Source organism: Bombus impatiens, unplaced genomic scaffold (assembly GCF_000188095.3).
Source record: "Bombus impatiens unplaced genomic scaffold, BIMP_2.2 scf_1080, whole genome shotgun sequence".
NCBI lineage: Eukaryota > Metazoa > Arthropoda > Insecta > Hymenoptera > Apidae > Bombus > Bombus impatiens.
The window spans coordinates 18,686-41,403 of NT_177499.1; the positions used below are offsets into that span (position 1 = coordinate 18,686).

Here is a 22,718-nt window from a genome sequence, read left to right on the forward strand (position 1 = left end):
TGAAAACTTACTAAACTCTTCCCAGCTTTACGTCCAAAAGAATAATCCATCGCGATAGTTGGTTTCGGTGCCTCATCTTTTTCGAGAAATCGATGTACGATCGTAGTTTTACCCTAAGAATACATATTTCTTCTTCATAATTATAAGTACGTAATTTTTATCGATAGATCATTATTTAATAGTTTTAATCAATTTATTACATACGACCCTCTTGCTACCAACAATGATAAATGAACGTTCATGTGTTTCAATTGGATTAGTCTTACGGTGTTGCTCTTCTTCTAAACAAAGACGCAAAGCGTGATCTCTAACATTTTGTTCGCTAAAACATAACCACGTAATATCTATGTATTTTCATTGTCTGCATTAGTGTTCATAAATGTACAAAATATTCGACATTTTAAAAATATATAATTAAAATATTTCAAGTTAACGTAAATGTTAATAACTTGCAGTATATGTACATATTAATAGATACATACGAATTTTGATCTGTCATTTTATTTTTGACCCAAAGATTTCGAACAAATGTTTACAAATATTATAATAATCGCACAGTGATGTAAGTATATTTTCTATATCGTTCCGTACTTGGATAGGTTATGAAAATGTTTTGATTTTCGTTGTTATAGCAACTGAGCAATGGAATGTTTCATTCATAAAATTGATAGATAAATAAAATTCAAGATTTCCTTTTATCTGGCGAAATAAAGACGTTTAATATGTTATATATTGAAGTAGTTATATTTTCTTATTTCTACATGCATATCCAACAAGGCATCACGAGTTTCGACGATTAAATTTACAAGATTACTTTTTACATTAATTAATCGCGGTCACTTTCTTGCTAATTTAAAATTTCTTTTGTTAGAGAAACTTGTTTTAGGTGTCTCTATTATACCATAATGCTTTTGCTTTTTTCTTTAAATAAATTGTTTATGAATTAGAAAAATACAAGAAATTATTGTAGTGTCTTTATTTATGTACAAAATGGACTAGATGAAGTTAATAACGGAATGCACCATATACCAGATATTTATAATAAATTAAAACTACTCTAAACAAACATAATTTCAGAAAGTCATATAAGCCTGCCACATCGTAACTGTATAATTTATTAGTAACTGAAGAATATTAGCTATTAGTAACCTTATCTTTGGTTATGAGGTTGAAAGAAATATTTACAATCCATTATAAAATCCCCATTACAATGTAATTAAGCTGTAATTTATAATTCTTTTCAATATCTTTGAATAGAAATAAACACACGTGATAAGAAATTAAACGTTACTTGAAATGGAGTATTTTTTAATCTTTTTGCAAGTTATTACTTAGGTTTTTGCAATTGTAGTTTTATGATATATACGTTTGTTGCATATACATATACATATACATATACATATGCAAAAAAGAATATGAGAGACAGGGTATTTCAAAAACTTTGATAAAAATCCCCATATTAATATATTCTAATAAAGAATATGTTCAACAGTAAGATATGCTTACTATTTAGAAATTAGTCATTCAATAATCTGTCAATAAAAACAGATTAATGCGAACAGTATGCTATATATAAAAATGTTTAAATAATCATTGTCGCAATCTATCTGTCAACGTACTCTTTATAATCAGTTCGAGTAATGAACACAGCAATAAAAGCAGTCGTATTTCATCTTTCATTATTCTTATGCATATTTTAGGTCTTGATACGTTTCATTAACAAAATGTATAAATTTCTAATTTCTTATTCTGTAATATTATATTTAAAAAAAATTCTAATTTTGAAGAATAAAAGATATCCAAATAACGCATAAATAGTTATGGAAAAAATGAACAAGTAATTTAGTACCTATCTTGGTCCTTCTACTGCATGCTTACTTTTGTGTACATGCTAAATTCAATTCATTTGAATCATTTCATTAATAACAAATTTCTGACATGCTTACTATTGTATTCAATTGCAAATAAACTTCGTATATTTAATCTTATTGATATGGAAGAAAATAATTTTCTACTATTTGTATAGATTTCTTTGTGTAGTTATTCATACTTACATATGAAATTTTATATTTGAACACTATGGCATATAAGATTACTTGGGAGACGCAAAATATGTGTAATCGAATATTAATAATCTTGTTAACTTACAATTTGTATTGAGATGTCAACAAACAATACAAGTAATATCATATTTTTTTAAACAAAACCGATTATTATTTACACATATTTTTAAAATATTGAATAGAGCATTTTATAAAAATGCTGCTTGTTAATTCTTCATATATATATATATATATACATATATATATGTATATAAGAATATATTATATATATATATATATATACACATACACATATTAATATTATCAAACCATAATCTTGTATTCCATACAACCTTATAAATAAAATAATTAGACATATTTATATGGATAATTTCAATACAAGCCACATTTTTAAAAATCCGTCAAAACGTTAATAATCACTGAGATGTAACGCATGTGAAGGAAGACTGTAATAAAGATTAGTCACCTTTTTCTACAATATTTCATTGCTTCTATTATGCAATATATCACGCGCTCTGCATGTTATCTGGTCCATATATCACTCATCCAATTGTCATCTAATTCATTAGTTGGTAACACTTTTAATTTCCGTAATGCCTCTAGATAAAATGTAAGTTCAGATGTGACTACACCATGCTGTGGACCACCGTTATTCACTATATTCATTTTGACTAATTGTTCTCTAAGTTTTTCTTTGAAGGATATATTTACTGTACGATATAGAGTTTGTACTTCAACTGCTGGAAGAATTCCAGAAACTGCTTCGTGTAATTTCATTAAATAACTGTAATTAGAAATTTCAGATGTATAGTAATTATAGTTATAATAAAATAATTGAATCGTGTAATGGTTACCTAGAAATATTTCTAAATGATTTTGATGGTACTGGTGGTCTTGCAGTCCATTTTGATATTTGACCACCTAGTAGATTGTCGACAATAGTAAGAATTTTGCTTTCAATTTCTTTCACATGTGCACGGATATCTTTTTCAACGCTATCCAGTAATGCAACGCCACCGCTTATACTAGATGCACCAAGTCCACGACCAGGTTTTTGTTCTGCAAACGCTAGAAGAAAATTCTAGTATTAATATCATAATCGTAACGTAAGTTGAATGCTAAGTAAGAATCAACTTACTTTGAAAGTGTGATTTAACATAAGGCATAAACCACAAAATAAGTTTCAAACTGCGTGCTGCTAATACAAGTATTGTACTAGTAATAGTCTTTAAACCAGCAACTTGCATTGCTCCAGCTCCAAGGACAAGTTGACAACAACGTGAATTGTAATGCCGCAGTAATTCAGCTAAATGTCTTCCAATTGTTCCTGATAAAGCTATCAGTTCACTGCCAGTTCTAAAAATAAAATTTCATTGAGCGTTTCACAAAATATTCATAGATGTAGAATTAAAATGTTACCTGCAATATTCGTGTATCATTTGTATAAGCATTAAAGCTGTACCAACAATGGCATATTTTTCATCTTCTATCATAATGAAGTTTTGGACATTATCCTTCTTGACTTTATCATCAACTTTAAATAGATTCGGTGGAAAAGCTTTGTTTTCATATACATATGTTACTAATGACTGAAATTCTGGTGGTACATCAGCTTGTTTCCACCGCTCAGATTCTAATAAAAGGGTAAGCTTTGTCTTAAGCTCAGTATGAAATCTTTGAATGAATTTACCTGCTTGTGCCTATAAAAAATATTATATTAGAAACTATAAGTTACAAAATATAATTTATATATAAGCAGCACACACCTTAAACGCAGATCGTAAACCTGTGCATTGTTTACCACAGAGTTTTTCGCAAGTTTCTGTAAACTCTTCAACTAAATTGGCTAGTTGACATACTTGAGCTGTTGTTGCCCTTTTGCTCAACCATGATGATTTATCATTCCAATTTTGATATTCTTTTTCTTCTTGTTTATTATTTGAATTTTCATTGTTTAGTTTCTCTTTTTCGCTTTGTAATCTATCTTTATCATTTGTACCTGCAGAAAGCAGATTTCCCATTCGCTCATGACAATAATCACAAATCGAAGTTATCATATCATTGAGTTTTATCGTTACTCGCGAATGTTCTGCTTGAGTTAATAAGCAATCGGGAATCGTATCATCGAATGATCCGTCACGTACTCGGCCTGCCGCTAAGTCTACTGTATCTCGCATTACATCGTGAACAGCCTAGGAATGTGTATTGTGTCAAAAGATTATATTTTATTAAAGAATAATTTTCAAAATATGATGTAGTATATACCTTAACTCGTAACAAGAGGAATGTTAAAGATTGTATAGCATTGTGAAGTAATGTCAATCTTTCCGCGAGGGAAAGTCCACCAACTTCTAAAGCCGCAGCTTGTTGATCACTGCAACAATCACTCGCTGCTAAAGCTTCTATGACCCTCTGTTTTGTTACAGCTCGGACCGTTGTTACAGCTTCCTCTTTGTAAGTATCCACAAATTGAAAATGTTTTTGCCGCAGGAGACCAGAAATGATGGAAACAAGTTTATCCTGTTCGTTGAGGATGTACAAATGATCTCACTGGGAAGAGATGCATGAAGGTTTGTTTGCTACAAACTAAGTATGTAAAATTTGTAAAAATTTTACATATACTTACACCATCCAAAACTGTATTTTCCTCGCCTAATGGTCTGTTTAAATCTGCAGTTGCATATCTTTGAAATTCTGTAGATAACATTTTATCAACAAGTTTTTCCATTTCTGTCAATTGAGAGCTTAAATGTCTAAGCAAGACAGAAAAAAGGTAAATAAGACATATATATATAAATATATATATATATCTATATATATGCACATGTATATATTTATCTTATTAGCAGAATATTTATTTATATAAATATACCTAAAACTATGTACTCCATTCAATTCCTGTAAAAGTATTTCTTGTGTTGTAGCAATGAGATCTAAGGCTGCAACATAATCGGGTGTAGATAACAACAGTTGTATCATTGGTTGACTTTGGTGTACCGTAGCCATAAGTTTCAACTTTTCTTGAACCAATAATCGATTAGATCTCGCTCGTTCCAACCTAGAAATATATCCAAATAAAAATGTATATAATACCGTGAAACGTCAAATAATTTGATAATTCACCTTAAAATTTCCAAAGAATCATTGACTAGATGCTTATCAACTTGGTGTATATTTTTTCTAAGGGCTTTCAAAACTGTGATAGTTTGTGTAAGTTGCTCCATTAGGGCGTCGTGAGAAGTCATAGCATGGAAAAATGCTTGAGATTTGGAAGCAACTTGCTCTGCTATTCTAACTTCAACAACATCTAAATAATGACTTAGCTATTCCACAAACAAATTTAAAATACATTATTGATTTTAATTCTTGTATTTTATGCAATATTTAATATCACTGGTATACCTTCTCTTGCATTTGTTTTACATTCAGAACTATATTAGAATCCTCATTTAATAATCCATTTTTGGCAAATGGAAATACAGCATAAAAATTATCTTTCTGAGAAAGATCCAAATTAGGTATCAAGAAGATTTTTGGGATATTAGATAAATCAAATTGCATTTGATCTGTAAATTTTCAATTTAAGAATTCTATATCACGTAACAAAAAGAAAATATCGCTATTTCATTATAATATTTATATAAATACTATATTTACCTAAAGATTTAACTTTTCTTAAACTTGGGAAATTTTGTAACAACTCGTTAGGCGTAGTCGATTTATTGGCATTTGAATTCATACGAGAATGTTTTCGGTATCTCTGTAATAAAGACGATCTTTAGATTAGTTATATTTCGGTGGAATAAGTATATCACTTTTAAGCATATGTATTAATTACCCTTGTAATTTTCTTTAAATACGATTCAAAATGTTGCATCGTGATTTCAGGAAGGTAGGGACTTTTAGGTATATCGACTTTCTCTACGAATCCGTCTCCCCAAGTACGAGTTAAAAAGTTACTTTGTTTTCCTTTGAAAGGATCATTTAAAACAGCTGGTAAATTCTGTGCTGCGGAATACACAGTCCACGAGGAAGAAGGCTCTGACAATTGACCGTTGCTTTTACGTTGTTGTTGCATCGTTGCGTGCTTAGTAGCATGTGCTATATAATCTTTGTCAGAAACACCTTCCACAGGAAGACTAGTGCATACTCCATTATAACCATAAAGGCACACAAACGAACCTCCTTCCCTAGAACAATGCTGATCTCTTAAATGTCTGAAATCAAATTACATACTGGCGATTAATAACATTTAACGTTTAAGTTGTACAGAAGCCAAACTAATCAACTAAATTACGGTCAATCGCTTAGTGTTTGAAAAATTAAACATTAATCGCGTGTATTTTAAAAAGTATCAAAATTAAAAAGTTTTCAGAAATTGAAATTGATCAGTTTAGTTTCCGAGTAGTTCATTTGTCGCTATATTATACTTTCTGGGTGTGTAATTTATCTTATAAAATCTATATTCGGATCCGCGAGCGATATAATTAATTTTTCATGCGATTTAGATACAAGTTAAGTATGATACAATACGTGTACAAAACTTATCGAGAATTGTAAATGATTTGTACTGTCCAGGTTATTAAAAATGCACCAAAGTTAGAGCCATTTTTTACGAGATATTTTTTATGACAAATAGATCAGGGACAGGTGGACCCACCTTATGAAATCTTCTATTTGCTTGAACGTAAGGTTAGTACAATATTCACAAATCAGAACGGTAGGTAGCGATTCGGATACTTTCACGACTTTCGCCATTTTCCATTTGCAACTTTACTTCGCCATTCTGTCACCGATTTGTATAATTTACAGCACATCGAAGTCCGCAAACGGTAATTAAACTTTTGACAACTACTTCGTAACTCTACTTATTCCCTATCGTTCAGCGTCGAACACACGTCGAACATAGTCTCGCTCTTTACTCTTTAACAAATATAACACGTTTCACAATTCATACTGACCAACAAACAACGAAAAGTTCCTAGATATACTACTTCCAAATGTCCCAGAATTAGTTACAGATATATAATATATTTTTGCGTACAAACTACAAACAAAATAGTTTGCGTTACGTTCTACAAGCAGTTTTATATAAACGAATAAAAATCACGGAAATATAAAACATATATATGTGTGTGTGCATATTGAACAACAGGTATCTAATATTGTAACAGACGTAAGTGCTTACTTAATTTTTTGAAACCAGTTCTTAAATTTGATGAGATATGGAAGAAGTATATGTCCGAATTACATACATCACGAAAGCGTTATATGATTTTATCTATAATTACAAATTCTTTTAATTTGAGCACAATCTAAAAACACTTGTATAGCAATTGATAAAAAAAAAGAGAGAAACAGCTGTTTCGATCAATATGAACGATTTTTGAAAAACACAGAAACATCGATACAAAGTAAAAGCTGCGTAATTTGTTTGTTAATGTCTTTTTATTGATCGTTGTAAAGTTCCATTTCAGCAGTTTTAGTCGATATTCTTCATCGACTTTAAAAATATATATCGTAGATCGTGCCTTTCTCTTTATTAGAATTGGCTTTCTCACGCACACATATAATTCGTTTGTATGTATACAATCGCTCAATAAACTTGGTAAAAAAATTGCATCATAAAAACAGGCAATAAAAATATGTCTCGTATAAAAAAATAAAACACATGTCGGTTAACAAACTCCGGTAAACACGAATCTGAAAATATTATCCTGTTTTAACAAGCATGTTATCGATTCTAAAATTCCATTTCAAAAAGCTATCCCTTTTTTTATCGTTAACAACAGGATATTTTACGCTGTATAAATCTTTCATAATCGTTACATTTTCTCGTCTTTAGGATCTTTAGGATCACGTTTAAGATTTACTCTACCACCCGAAATTTGCAAGGAGACTACGATTATATCAAAAGAGACATTTCGAAATCGAAAAAAATGAGATTGTTTCATCCTCGACATTTGCCAGCATTACTCTCAACAAATTGAAGATATAAAATCTGTAAAACGTTCTCTTGTTAATACGGATGCCATCAATCGCGTTAGCATTTTCTTCCAACATAATCGTAGGCTAATTAAATCGTTTTGAACATTCGTTGTTCCATTACTTCGATTATCGTCCGTTCGACTGACCGTAAAACCAACCTATAGTCCTATAAATATTTCCTTAAATCTTTATCGTTAATTTTGTCGATTCTCGTTGCTGGAACTAGTATTTTGAGGCATCGGTGGTGGTGTGGGTATCTCGTTGTTGAAAGAATTTTCGCTATTTTGCTGGATTTGATCTTGTTGAGGTTGATGTTGACTGCGGTGAACTTCCAATGCTAACAGTTTCTGTCGTTTCTCCTCCATCAAACGTTCACGGTGTTTATGAATGTAGTCGTTTACGTTTGGTAAGCCCATGATTACGCAGGCTGATAACGCTGAACGATATACGTTCATGTCTGTTGCTTCGTACCTGTAGGAAGCGATCGAATCAGACAGTTGAACGAAGCAGACTCTTAATACATAGTATGAAAATTCCAAATTTCTAATGATAGAAATTTGTAACGATAGAAAGTAAAGAGAGCATAACGAGCGTAACATCGTCGTCGCTATTTTTACACGATTTTCTGCCTCTCATTTTTTCGAGAAAGAATCTATAACGAGACTTTTTAAAGGTTCGACACTTTCGAAGAAGCAGCGATCGATTCCGAGGTATCCATTGGCGCGTGAATAAAATAAAAAATGTGATCAGAGGAAAATATCTTCTTTTTAAACGCACATCAAGAGCAATAATTTGTGTTCAGAATTCCATTTACACAGATTATGGTGGCAAATCTGTTCAACGCAAATATACGAAGAGAAGAGAAACAAGATTAGAACGATTTAAAAGAATTTTCGTACTCACCACTCGTTCGTTTTTTCGTCGTAACACTCGACGTGATATATCGTGGTAACACCGTTGAATCCACCAATGGCAAAAATCATGTCGTCGATCACTTCGATCGCGAAATTACTACGCGAATTGTACATATCAGGGATCGGGCTCCAAATATCCGTCGCAGGGTTGTATTTCTCTCCGCTGCACATTCTTGATATTCCATTGAAACCCCCTAGAAAAATGAATTGCCATTCGATCGGTAAGAAATGCGCAGAAAAGAATTCTTTTGATAAGAATTTGAACGATTACCAATAACGTATACGTTGTTGTGATAAGCTATACAGGATACTCCACTCCTACGCGATCTCATCGGAGCTATCATAGTCCATTGATTGGTTTCTGGATCGTACACCTCGGCCGAATTTAAACATTCGTGGCCATTGAAACCGCCCGTGATGTAAATTTTGTCTATATTAGTAGCGAAAGTTAGTATCAGTTAGATTAGCTATGTATGTATAGGGCAGAAAGAAAGCTATTAAGACGGAGTCGTACCATTCAAAGTAGTTGCACTGGCATCCGATCTTTGACAATTCATGGGTGCTATCAAGGACCATTGGTTCGTCTTATAGTTGTAACGTTCCGCGGTGCTTTGTCGATAATATCCGTCGTATCCTCCCATCGCGTAAATTAGATCGTTGAGTACGGCAACGCTAACGTAACACCTAAGATTTCAGATAATTTGTTCGAGAAGATATTCATCGTGTGGAAATTTTTGACAAAATTTCACGATCGAACACATCCGTTAGAAGGGAATCGAACGTTTTATATACAGTTTAGTTTTCAAATTTGATCTTTGTAACCTTCTAGCGTTCATCGGAGCGACTTCTCTCCATATTTTAGTGACAGCGTTGAAGCAACGACAACTGTTGAAATAGTCTGCACCGTCGAAACCACCGATCACGTAAATATTAAAACCGACCACCGCAGTTCCATGATACGCACGAGGTCCGATCGGATCTACTTCTTCCACCTTTATTTTTTCATCATTTTACATAGTTACGATTATTTCCTCGTTAAACGCGAAACGACCTGACAACTGTTATTTAAAAGCGTAATCTACTTCAACTTAATGAAATATCTACCTTGACCCATCGATCCGCTCTGGTATCGTAGGTTTCTATGAAATTTGTAGGACTTCTGCCACTCCATCCACCTATAGCGAACAGTATTTCATGGGGAACTCTCGGTCGCGCTATTTTCGGCGTTGGTACCTCTCCATCCTTTTGTGTAATAATCTCCAAATCGTACAAGAATTTCAAGGTTTCGATAATGATGGGTCGACAGGCTTCGTTTCCAGTAACATACGGATGATCTTTAACATTTTCGAGAAAAAATTGCGTATCCAAGAGGCCAAGGCGAATATTCTTCATCAGATCGACGATAAATTCTTTTCGAGATTGAGGATCGTAGTCGATCCATTTTAATACCAGTTCCCAAACCGTGTCCTCGCTCTTAACATTGAGTTCGTCGGCTCCGATCAGAGCGGTTAGCTCTTCGATCGGTAAGTCGAGAATTTCCTCGCTTCGTTGAGCTACCTGCATCGAATCGAACCGTCGCTGTGATTGTTTGTTACGCCGAGTTCGCGGCCAATAAGGACAAAAAGCCGAAGAATCGATCGAGTATAAAATACTAATTTTATTATGTCACTGACGACATTCGATTTTGATACGACTCACCAGTAACGTCGCTACACTTCTTTCCTTTAGAACGAAATATTTTATTTCCCAAGAGAAAGATCGCAGACATTTGTCAATTTGTCGAAAGGAAAAGGTAAAGGGCCGCGTGAACGTTGTCAAAGTTAAAAGCGTCATCAAGCGCTATGGAAGAATCTTAACAAAGTAACGAAAGCGTAATGACCTGTACAAAATGTCTCATAACGTAACGATACGCGCTGTTTTCCAGTCCTTTGCAGAAATGTTCCCTTGCGAACCTCATGATGCTGATGCAATTCTCCGGCGCTAGATTTTGTTTGAGATACTCGCAACAGAAATCGAGAACGCCGAGAATATTTAGGTAATCGGCGGTGACCAGCAGCTGACACACGTTCTCGTTATTTACGTTGATGGAACGCAAGTACGCGTATTCGAGAAGCAGATTCATCATATTGCTACTGACACCAGGCAGAAGCACGTCGGTTTTCTCGCGCGAGTGCAACGTGGTCGTGAATAAAGTTCTACAAATGATCGATACGATATTAAAAAATACATAATACGTAATATGGTAGCATATTGTGTGCAATTATAGAGACCTAAAATACGGACTGCAAGCTGACAAAATGGCACGGTGGATCGGAAACACGCCTCCATCTTCGAGCCTTAAGACCGCGTCGCAGAGAAGGTTGTTTTGTCGGAAGTCGTAAAGCGATTGCATCGCTTGCGTGCTCATACATCGGCCACCGCTTTCGGCAATCAGTCGTTGCGTGTTGGTTTCGTGCAAATCGATATCTCTGCTGTTGTCGTTCGAGTCTACATCCATATCAAATTTCCTCAAAATTCGGCCACGAATCTGTTCGAGGATCCGCGACGACAAAGGTGGAGAAACACTTTATCCAGTTCCGACGATCGTGCGACGCTTGAAAATTTTCTAATCGTATCTTTTATTTTAACGATTAACGATTTCCATCCCTTGAATACTTTTCGTATTTCTTTTTAAATAGTAGACAATTGATATAGAAGTAAGTAAGGTAATTCACGAAAATGAAAAGTAATTTACCGAGACGAACGTTTGATCCGTTCGTTCGTTCGTTCGTTACGAATCGTCTAAAATTGTCATTGATCGTATAATCGAATTAGTTTCTTTATCGATTAACTAACGAATAATCATGATCATACCTGTGAAACGAAGAATACCGGTCACTTGGTTAATTTTCAAATCGTCCAAGAGGTTAGAGTTTCCAGTGCTTGGCAATGATTTTTATCGATTAGACGGTGCAATTTTTACGATTTTTACTCTTCGAAACTCGATCGAGCAAATACTATTGATCGTAATCGACGGTCGAGTTACGATTCGGTACCGATTGTAGTGGAAAATGTCTTTGACTGATACTTGTACGCGTTGCAATTTCGTATGTGTCAAAAATGATTCTGACACGTGGACGGACGGACTCGAAGACCAGAAATTGTACGATGAAGATTTAAAAAAAAGAAGGGAAACGATGCGGAGTGGAGCGGAGGAGATGGGTGGCAGACAGATACAAACTATTTTGTGTGATTTTAAAAGAGAGTAAATGTCGCCTCTGGCTGTGACATAGGTCTTACATGTCCGCCGTTCAGTCTAGGACTGTCTTCTAACAAATGAGCACCTTGATGGCAAGATTCAAGATAGTTATATCATAGTAGGAAGATCGGGCTTGTAAACCGGCTTTTAATTCATTTATGGAAATAGTTAGCGCGCGATTTCGATAAATGTGCGACAACCGAGGAAATAATTTACGAATATGGAAAAGAGATATTTGACGAAATATGTAAGACGGAGATATGTAATAGCGGGAATTTAGTCGTAGGTTGATGCTTTTTGGAATTTCATACGTATATATCAAAGATAATGTCACGTTGAAATCCATTAAACACGATAAGGTTAACGTTCATGGAGCGGATCGAAGCTCTTTATTTCGAGGAAAATTATTTGAGAAAAATGGTTGCTGGATAACGGCAACAGCAACAGCAACAGCAACAACAATAACAACAACAACGACGACGGCAACAACAACGACGACGGCAACAACAACAACAACAAACAAAATCATAACACGAATATAAAAATAAAATAAATTCTCGAGAGTCAGTCGAATTACGTCACATATCACCTCTCAACGATATATTTTCATCGGTACTTTCGTCAGTTTTGTTTATAAAACTAGTACATTTCTAAGATTTCTGAAACTCAGAAAATCGTGTTTAGCGTCTTACAGTTCTGTCCACTTTCTTCTCAACAAGTTCTTTCGAATTTTCGACATCCTCCTTGGATGTCGTCGGTTTCTCTTCCTCTTCTCTGCCAAATTTGTCTCCTCGAGTTTGTTCCCCGTACTTGACCCCTTCCTTTGTCCATTTCTCGTTATCTTTGTACTGGACGGACCACTCTAGCTTCAACTCGTCCGTGGACGTCATCGACAACGTGGAATATGGTAATCCACGAGTCGCCATTCTTCTGGACACGCTGGTTAAAAAATTGTTCCACTGTTCCAAGAAGGGTTCGCGCATATCCAGACTCTCGCCGATCGATTCCATCGATATCTGTTCTTCTTCTTTCTTCGTTTCCACGTTCTCTCGACCCAACAGTCGGAAAGTCCACATGACTGCGGTGAACGTCACGGCATTTGTTGGAAACGCCCTGACGATGGTCGAGCTGAGTCCCCTGTACAGGCAAGAGTATCCTTCCGTTTTCACCGACTGTCTCACACAGTCGATCAATCCGGCGTAACGATTTCCATCTGCTTGAATTCGGGATTTGATCACGTCCAGAGGATAAGAGATCACCCAAGAAGCGGTGCCAGCCAGTCCTCCGGCTAACAACATGCGCGGCGTCGAAACAGGAACGTTATCCGGCATTTTGGTCAAAGCTTCGTACACGAGGAAGTAGACACCGAAACTTGGAGCTTCTCTGAGTAACGTGACGTTCAAGCCTTTGAATACGCCGCGGTATCCTTCGCGCGTGTACGCGTGTTTGAGACATTGCAGCGGACCTGAGAATCGAGCGGCGGAGGCTTGCAGTTGCATACGTGTTTTTGCTAGTTCAATGGGACTGCAAATGGGACTTTGAACAATCCCTGCTAAGGCACCAGCGGCGAAGTAGGAGGTCAACGAGGCAGGATCGGGTATGTATTTTTGGGTTTGACCGTAGACGCCAAAGATCACGGCGTTCACCAATGCCACGCCTGCCAGCGGAGACGACATACCCCGGTAAAGTCCTGCTACCTAGAACAATTAGTCGTATCGATTGGAACTCGAAAATTGTATTAAAATTTGATGATCGATCGATTTATCGTACGACGAGAATTAATTCCAATCGTATCTTAACAGTAGCTAATAGCTGTTAACAGTTTTTACTTCACTTTATGTTATTAAAAAATATTCGTCTCTGACTATTCTTGCGATCAGTGCTATCCTTCGATCGTTAGTTTCTTGATTTGTGTATATAAAATACCGATTCTTTTGCGAGTAACGTCCGAAAGCAATCCCAGTTGCCTTTGTACTTCGGGTTGCGATAGTCTTGCGTTTGCATGTGCACTTTGATCGTGTCCAAAGGATATCCCACCACAATACCGGCGCACCCTAAAACAAATTATTTCACGTTTGTATTTCTCCTGCAATATTTTATTCTATGGTTATTGTATAGATTATTCGGCGAAACGAAGATATTTTAATCGTGAAAGAAATGGAAGAAAAATAAAAATGTTCACCATTCTTATTCTCGCCTCCCGTCACCAAGCTTTTATCCGCCGATAAAATTCAATCACATACGTTACATTTTTTTCTGCGCAAAGCTAACAAATTATCAATGAAAGCAATCGTAACGATCGTTTTTACGACGAGAATTATAATCGTTCGACACGTTGTGTTAGACCGATCGAAGACCGTAGATTTTGTTATCCTCTAGCGGCATTATTTTTATAATTTTATAGTTGCTCGTAAATATTCATTTTATTCTAAAGATTTTCGTCTTTTTGCAAGATTCGTTGTACACGCTTAACGTTATTCAACGACGACATCGCGTATAAGGAAAGAAATTCTTTTGCACGCGATTTCTACTCAAAAGTTTAGAAACGCGTTGTTAAATGTGATAATTCGGGACGTGAAGGTCTCCAGTCTCTTACAAAAAATTTATTCGTCGAAACAAGAGTGAGATTGGCACATAAAAATTTCGAGATTGTAGCAGCATTAAGAAAAAATGCAAATGAAGTTGAACGAAGCGAATTATCTACCTCCCACACATCCGGCGAAAAAGTCCAGGGCCATTCTCGTCTATTGTTTATCTCTACCCGTTTCTTCCACCCGTAAGGTGATCGTGAATTCTGCACGTTGTTATTTTCGTAAAATCTTTCCGTTACGTTTGTTAAGGAAGCATGGACGCAAATACAAATCGCAGATCGGCTCGTTCTCGCTATTGGATAAGTGGAATCCATGTAAGATTGATCACAGTTTTGTCGTACTCGTGCCTGCAACGTGAATTTCCACTAAAATTCTCCCGCAACTTATAAATAAATATACAATCTTCTTCGAACAAATTTCCTCTCACGAAATCAAATTCGTTTAGATAACAACGAACGTGTAATTTTAATCGGAAAGAATCGTTTCAAGCGATGAAACGAGAAGAAACGCGGACAAACGCGATTTCCATAATGACGAAGCTAATATCCACTTACCGAGTAGTAAAGCATCGCTACATCTCAAGTAGGCCGAACTAACGCACGTGTTGATTCGTTCTCTATAGCGTTTTGACTCGCTTAATTAGAAATTCGTTTCTATTTTAACTAGAAATCTTTGGAGAGAAGACAAGTTTCTTCCATGCTCTTGCGATCGAACACAATTTTTCACAGATACTAACGTTTCAACGAGTTTCTTGCCTTTCTTGGAGCAAAGATCATACTCGAATTATCATCATTTTGTTGCTCTGCCAATATAAAATCTTCGCTATATTACGACAGGGTTAATAACTCTCGCGCATCCCCACGTGACTTATTATCGCTAAGACACAGTATGAGGGTCAAACGTTGATAACAGCACGTCCAATCAAATTATTTGGGCGTCCGTTGGCGTCTATTGGCGTTCATATTTGGTAAACAGTTACTCGGGCTCGATTACATTGCCGCGATTTGATTATTATTAATCGTATTAAGAATGGACGAACGACGTTAAACAGCGGTAGAAGCTTCAAGAAGAGCTATTTGCTTCGTAAAATTTTTCATTTTATTGTATTTTCCGATTTCGCTTAATAACGATATATCTGTGAGCGACCTTATCGTAAATTTTGTGGAACGTAACTGGTTAATTTTACACTATCTTTTTCTACGAAATTGTGATTCGATTCGTAAATTTTAATGAATGAGAGAATGTAACTTTCTCTTCTCCACGTTGTCTCGATGATATCTACTGCGCGATATATCGCGCATTTTAAAGTCGATGGAAACGAATGGCCGAGTGTTCATCTTGTATGTATTGCAACGACAAATTGCTGATCATTACAAATCATTTTTATGCGACTAGAAAGATCACGCTCCCGACTTATCATCTTTTTGCGTCTTTTATTCTCTTGATATTACAATAAAATTAAAATAAACGTTTTACTTTAACTTTAGGCTGTTACATTCTTGCACGTTTACATTTTCTAGAGTTTCACGAACATCCTCGGGCTATCGATATCGTGAAAAGTAGGCTCTATGTGAAAATCATTATGTGACGAAATATAACGATATTAAATTACTCACAGACATTACTCGAGACGTTTCAATCTGTTCAACCAAGACATCGTGTGTTTTGATCGTTTAAAATTCACCTTCGTTATATTGGTATTTATTCGCTGCTTTATTCTCATGATCGAATATTTCATATATAAACCTGTAGCGGCATCTCATTAAAACAGACCAGCTCGACGAGACACGAACCAGTCCTATCAAGACGCTCGTCTCGAGAAAATCGTGACACTATTTTAATTCTTCTCGCAGCCTCATACCGTCGATCGTGACATGTACGCGAAAGCTATTGCAAAATCTCAACCGATGTCTCAAAATGACACGTGCGATTCTTCGATCCTTGACAAGGTAAGGGAAAATTTACGAAAAGATAACATTGAGAACAGAATGAAAATCTTAGCTTTGGCATATCGTAAGGAAGTAAATGAATTAGCACGATAACGAAGTACATAAACATTTTATTCTGTGTATCGTCAGCTTTATCCTTAAAAGATGAATTTTCTTCGGAATTTCCCCAACGTCGTTGAAACGTAAACTGAAACGAAACGGAGAAACTTCGGTAAAAAATTAATTGTCACTACGTATACACCGTAAGTGATTATAGTTCTTATCGATTTTAGTTCTTATCGATAGCAATTTAATAATACATTTTGACAATGTTCTGTTAATACGGTGAAAAATTTAACAATACATTTTTTGTCTCGCTAATTTACTTTCATTTCAAATCACCTCGACATTCGATATAATTCTCGATTGTACATTCACGAAATTCACAAACTTCGATTACAATCGCGTAATTATTTGTTGTTGAGATTTTTAATTATGCGATTATCACAATGCACTCGAGACCAGTTTCGCTCTAAATTGCGTTTTACGTTCACGGCCAATTCAGAAAACCCGTTTAAGCGAGCAAGAAAGGAAAACGCTGATACAGTTTCTGAAGTACGATTCGAATAAATCGCAAGAGAACTTGTACGTTAATTATCACCTATGTTTATACGCATTGCTTCGTTGTTACACTACTATCTGTATCGTCATTATGGTAATATTCATAATAATATTTATTTTCTTAAGAACAGCTAAACGTTTATAAGCCCCCCTCTTTGTAATTTAAGCTTAATCTAATATGAATCTAAACATTTGCATAAACATGCAATTATTATGTAACTGAACTATACATCATAGAAACCTTGAAGCAGCTATTATATATGTATATCAGTATATCGTGAATTATAATACACGAATGTGCGTATTTTATTTGTCACGATACTTGATCCAGAGTAACAAAATAAGTTCGTAATTCATTTTCATTTACATGTCAATTTACATATATCGTTGAACGATTTTCACTAATTATGCAGTGTCGATTATAATCCTGCTATGTAAATAATGATTCACTTTGCAACACGGCGATAAAATATTTATTACGTATATATATATATATATATATATATATATATATATATATATATATATATATATATATATATATATATATATATATATATATATATATATATATATATATATATATATATATATATATATATATATATATATATATATATATATATATATATATATATATATATATATATATATATATATATATATATATATATATATATATATATATATATATATATATATATATATATATATATATATATATATATATATATATATATATATATATATATATATATATATATATATATATATATATATATATATATATATATATATATATATATATATATATATATATATATATATATATATATATATATATATATATATATATATATATATATATATATATATATATATATATATATATATATATATATATATATATATATATATATATATATATATATATATATATATATATATATATATATATATATATATATGTTAGCGAGAGAACGAGTTTGCACGCTTTTTTGCACAAGTTCTTTTCCAGTAAATTTTTCTTCTAATAAGTAAATTATATAATTATTAACAAGTACAATTATTATATAATTGTTCAAGTCTGCGTGCTGGCATGCACAAATCATCGATTTGTAATCGGACATTTCCCAAAGCACTGAGAAATTAATCATATGTGAACATCAGATTATAGATAATTCTGTTAATAACATGCTTGATTAAAAGTACAGTAATTTGTAGATATAACTACTTACCTCGTACATTCTTGTTCAAATTTGATTATCGATCTTTAAACGTTTCGAAAAATACACGATACGCTTTTACGGAAAAACGAAGTTGTCGAAATCGAATCGCTCGTTTCAAAGTATTCTCTGTGAAACGAACTCTCCGATTTGTCCAAGAGAAATCCACACGGCGAAAAATTACGCCATTTACTTTCACTTCTTTTTCTTCTCCTTTAATTTTATCATAAAGTAACGAAAATAATTTCCTCCATCGTCTACCAAAGCCAAACGTTGCAAGGAGGACACGTATTGTATGTTTCCTCGATCACGAAGCGATCAACAGTGATGACTATCGACGACTTTGCATCGCATTCTTCGCATTGTTTGTCGAGCAAAAAGTTTCGTCCAGTGAAATCAGCCTTGACATCTAGCAATCCTTCGTCATGGTCAGCATGATGCAAAAATAACGAAAAATTGCACTATAATGGATTGTGTTCTTTTCATCAGCCAATTTTCCTAGAAAATTTAATCGATTATCACGAATTTCATTCTTCCTGATAATGCAACGAGTCCAAAGTCAAGGAACGAGCTATCGGGAAAATTACAAGGCCTATTTCTTTCTTGTAAAATGCCCAAGATGGTTCGAGAAATCAGGAACGATAGTTAAAAAAGTAGGGGGAAGGGGAAATTGTCGGTGAATGTATAAGTACCTGTGACGGATTAATGGAGCGTAGTTTCTGCAAACGTGTCTCAGGACGATAAGTCGTAACATGGTTTACGAGGAAAAAACTTTACCTCCGTTCACCTGCAAGAATCACTCTCAAGTCTTGCTAGCGATGCACGATGTAAGGACTAACACTTTTGCATAAGGATTCTTTAATTTAGAAGTTTCCTTTCTTTTTCTTTCTCTTTTTTTTTTTTTGCGAAAAGGTTTTTTCCGACCTTTTTAATCTCATTAAACCGGTATACGATTTTTATTTTTACAGCTATGCTTCGTAGATTATTTGTACTTGGAACAATCGGATTTGCTCGATGTGACTTAGAAACTATTTTCAGTATTAAATTTGACAACTAATACGGTTGTAACATATCCTTCTTTCAATATACCTTTTTCCATATTACGTACCTATGGAAGAATTTGAAAACAATTCGGTTTATAATCGGCTCCTCTCGAAAATACATTTAGCCGATGAGATATCTTCATTAACATAACTGTTAAATTTAAAATTGATATTTCGGGACAAGCGAATTTTTATGCGATCACGTAAACGATCGGACTACGCATCTTTAACGATATTACTATTTTCAAAAGCCTACGCTGATACATGGAGGAAACTACATCAAAGAAGGTAAGGACTCGGCAAAGAGCACCTGCCTGATCTTTTCACTCAAAGAAGAGGACTCCGTCGGAGCGTTGAGCAAATATCTCAAACTTTTCGCTGTAAGTACCATTAGCGAGAAATACATCGAGTATCATCGTAGCGACAAAATTGAACGTAGAAATTAGATTTTTTTCGCAATAATTTCAACTTTGATTTCATTCGCAGGAACATAAGGTTAATCTGTCGCATATAGAATCCAGAAGCTCCCTCCGTCGAGCGAATATGTACGAGTTTATGGTGGAATGCGTGCCTGGCGGAGACCTTGGAACAGTGATTGAAAAACTGCGGCAACAATGCAGCTACTTCTCGATCATTTCTAGGTGAATGTTTAATAATGAAGAAGGATTTTTGAATATCTTTTTACACATAAAATAATCTTACGTATTTTACGAATCATAAATATTTGAGAACTAACATTTTACAGAATTCTTTCATTTTTAGGCGGATGTCCTTTAATTTTCAATGTTATTCATATTTATAGAAATCACAAAGATAACATGGGAACCGTACCATGGTTTCCAAGAAGAATCAGAGATCTGGACAAGTTTGCCAATCAAATTCTCTCGTATGGAGCGGAATTGGACAGCGATCATCCTGGATTCACGGATCCTGTTTATCGACAAAGGCGCAAATACTTTGCAGATTTGGCGTTCAATTACAAATAGTGAGTCCTATTGCAGGAAATGAAAAATATATATAGGCATTCGTAACGCTACTGTTATATTTTCCTAGTGGTCAACCGATACCAAGGGTGGAGTATACCAAACAAGAAATCGAAACGTGGGGTGTAGTTTTTAGAAACTTAACGAAGCTTTATCCAAAGTATGCCTGCAAGGAACATAATCACGTGTTTCCTTTGCTGATCGAAAATTGTGGCTACAGAGAGGACAATATTCCACAATTGGAGGACATATCAAACTTTTTAAAAGGTATTAGTCGTTTTATTCAACCTGATAGACGATAGTAATATCTTTTATTTCCAATTTTGAGATACTGAATTTCTACTATATTCCTGAAACAACATAAAATAACGGCAATGAGATTTGTGTATTTTCACCTGTCGTTATTATCAGCTGTTCTTCTTAATTTTTCTTAATATCTTATTCTTAAATATTCTTAAATATCTGCATAGATTGCACCGGTTTCACTCTTCGACCTGTGGCTGGCCTTCTATCTTCGCGTGACTTCCTAGCTGGTCTGGCTTTCAGAGTATTTCACTGTACGCAGTACATTAGGCACGGTAGTAAACCATTGTACACGCCTGAACCTGACATTTGTCACGAAGTACTGGGTCACGTTCCCTTGTTCGCTGATCCGTCATTCGCACAATTTTGTCAAGTCGTTGGCTTGGCGTCTCTCGGATCTCCCGACGAGTACATTGAAAAATTAGCTACGGTAATTTCGGAAGATTTCCTTTCATTCGCTATTTATTCGTAGTTCTTTATCCGATTATCCATTTCGTAGGCTATGTCGTAAACGAAGAGAGAACATGTAAAATTTGTTGCAGTGCTTCTGGTTTACGGTCGAGTACGGCCTGTGCCAACAAAATGGCGAGCTAAAGGCATACGGTGCTGGATTGCTTTCATCTTTCGGCGAACTCGAGTATTGTTTGAGCGACAAACCAGAATTGCGTCCTTTCGAACCAGCAAAGACAGCGTTGCAAAAGTATCCGATAACCGAGTACCAGCCTGTCTATTACGTTGCCGAGAATTTCGAGGACGCTAAACAGAAAATGATGTAAAGTTGACTGATCTAAGTTTTCAGCATGCTTATCGTCTTATCGCGAGTGAAAGAAAGATTTTTATTTATTATGAAAAATTTTCATCTTCGGAGTTGCGTCAAATTTATCGTTAGTCAACGCGATTTAAAAGTATGCATGCAATTATATAATGGCGCAACATAACGATTCGTGTAACTTTCATCTCTATTACGCCACAGAATTACGAAAATCCATAGTTTCTTGCCTCTTACTGCGTATAATGACTTTTAACTTATGCGATCGGCCATTCTAAACAATAAATTGCTATAAATACAGTATAAGGGAGGGAGAATCGGTAGTTCTTCCTTCCACTCTCTTTTTATCGAATTATCGATCGAACGATTATTCTATTCTATTTTTGTTCGCAGTAAATTCACAGAGAGTATACCGAGGAAGTTTGGAGTGAGATACGACCCGTATACCCAGAGCATTAGCATAATCGACAGCAAACATCAAATCGAGGATCTTGTGCACAACGTGAATCAAGAAGTACAAATTTTGATGGACGCTTTAAGAAAATTGAGGCAATAGAATTTTCACGTAATCTTATCGATTAACCACGTTACATATAGTAGGTATTTAACAATGCGAAACTGTTTATACGACGAAATAAAATAAAACAGCAAGAAGAGATGAAATACTTTCGGATTTAGTCCATTTCGAGGGAAATTGTTTTTCAACCTGAGATGAAAAAGAAACGATTAATGACTCGAAGACGAACGATATGACCACGATAATCTCGCTGTTTTTAGGAACCTTTATTTGCACGTTGAATATGTATATAATTCTCAAATTTTTATACCATAATTTACAATCATACGTGAGAAAAGTTATTGTCTTAATACGTAATAGCCTGCAGATACGTTTATCGGGATTCGGCTAATTCATCGGAATGTATATGAATCCTATGTTTCAATAAATATATGTATAATACGTATAATATGTATACATACATATGTATAATCCATCTAACACGATCATGATCGTAAAATATATCGATTTCGATGCCATACACACGGGTATAAT

At 34.6% G+C, this 22,718-nt stretch overlaps 4 protein-coding genes across 6 annotated transcripts; 1 reads left to right on the forward strand and 3 right to left on the reverse strand.

Moving 5' to 3' along the window:
- Positions 1-11: 11 nt before the first annotated feature.
- On the reverse strand, positions 12-7,004 carry LOC100747501 (vacuolar protein sorting-associated protein 54). Its single transcript, XM_003493380.4, has 14 exons — positions 6,724-7,004; positions 5,902-6,280; positions 5,721-5,823; positions 5,466-5,629; positions 5,187-5,386; positions 4,936-5,121; positions 4,690-4,816; positions 4,329-4,583; positions 3,830-4,255; positions 3,483-3,763; positions 3,202-3,419; positions 2,918-3,131; positions 2,530-2,847; positions 12-113 (listed from the first exon to the last, which is right to left on the reverse strand). The coding sequence occupies exons 1-13, from the start codon at positions 6,819-6,821 to the stop codon at positions 2,586-2,588; spliced, it is 2,913 nt and encodes a 970-aa protein (XP_003493428.1). The 5' UTR covers positions 6,822-7,004; the 3' UTR covers positions 12-113; positions 2,530-2,585.
- A 474-nt stretch (positions 7,005-7,478) lies between these two features.
- LOC100747617 (kelch-like protein 10) lies at positions 7,479-12,431 on the reverse strand. Its single transcript, XM_033323626.1, has 8 exons — positions 11,236-12,431; positions 10,845-11,160; positions 10,070-10,522; positions 9,788-9,957; positions 9,480-9,649; positions 9,237-9,395; positions 8,955-9,159; positions 7,479-8,522 (listed from the first exon to the last, which is right to left on the reverse strand). Exons 1-8 carry the CDS (start codon positions 11,460-11,462, stop codon positions 8,246-8,248), a joined length of 1,977 nt encoding a protein of 658 aa, XP_033179517.1. The 5' UTR covers positions 11,463-12,431; the 3' UTR covers positions 7,479-8,245.
- A 132-nt stretch (positions 12,432-12,563) lies between these two features.
- LOC100747740 (mitochondrial basic amino acids transporter-like) lies at positions 12,564-15,141 on the reverse strand. Of its 2 annotated transcripts, XM_024371073.2 has the most exons (3): positions 14,908-15,141; positions 14,130-14,257; positions 12,564-13,900 (listed from the first exon to the last, which is right to left on the reverse strand). In XM_024371073.2, the coding sequence occupies exons 1-3, from the start codon at positions 14,939-14,941 to the stop codon at positions 12,884-12,886; spliced, it is 1,179 nt and encodes a 392-aa protein (XP_024226841.1). In that variant the 5' UTR covers positions 14,942-15,141; the 3' UTR covers positions 12,564-12,883. The 2 variants fall into 2 exon arrangements, with proteins under 2 accessions (XP_024226841.1, XP_024226842.1); XM_024371074.2 differs by lacking the exon at positions 14,908-15,141 and having other exon boundaries at positions 14,038-14,179.
- Positions 15,142-15,947: 806 nt separating this feature from the next.
- On the forward strand, positions 15,948-22,640 carry LOC100749265 (protein henna). Of its 2 annotated transcripts, XM_012391560.3 has the most exons (9): positions 15,948-16,134; positions 16,648-16,743; positions 19,864-19,992; positions 20,099-20,253; positions 20,415-20,597; positions 20,666-20,862; positions 21,066-21,328; positions 21,441-21,670; positions 22,061-22,640. In XM_012391560.3, the coding sequence occupies exons 1-9, from the start codon at positions 16,066-16,068 to the stop codon at positions 22,221-22,223; spliced, it is 1,485 nt and encodes a 494-aa protein (XP_012246983.1). In that variant the 5' UTR covers positions 15,948-16,065; the 3' UTR covers positions 22,224-22,640. The 2 variants fall into 2 exon arrangements, with proteins under 2 accessions (XP_012246983.1, XP_003493441.1); XM_003493393.4 differs by lacking the exons at positions 15,948-16,134; positions 16,648-16,743 and adding an exon at positions 19,240-19,396.
- The last annotated feature ends 78 nt before the right edge of the window (positions 22,641-22,718 follow it).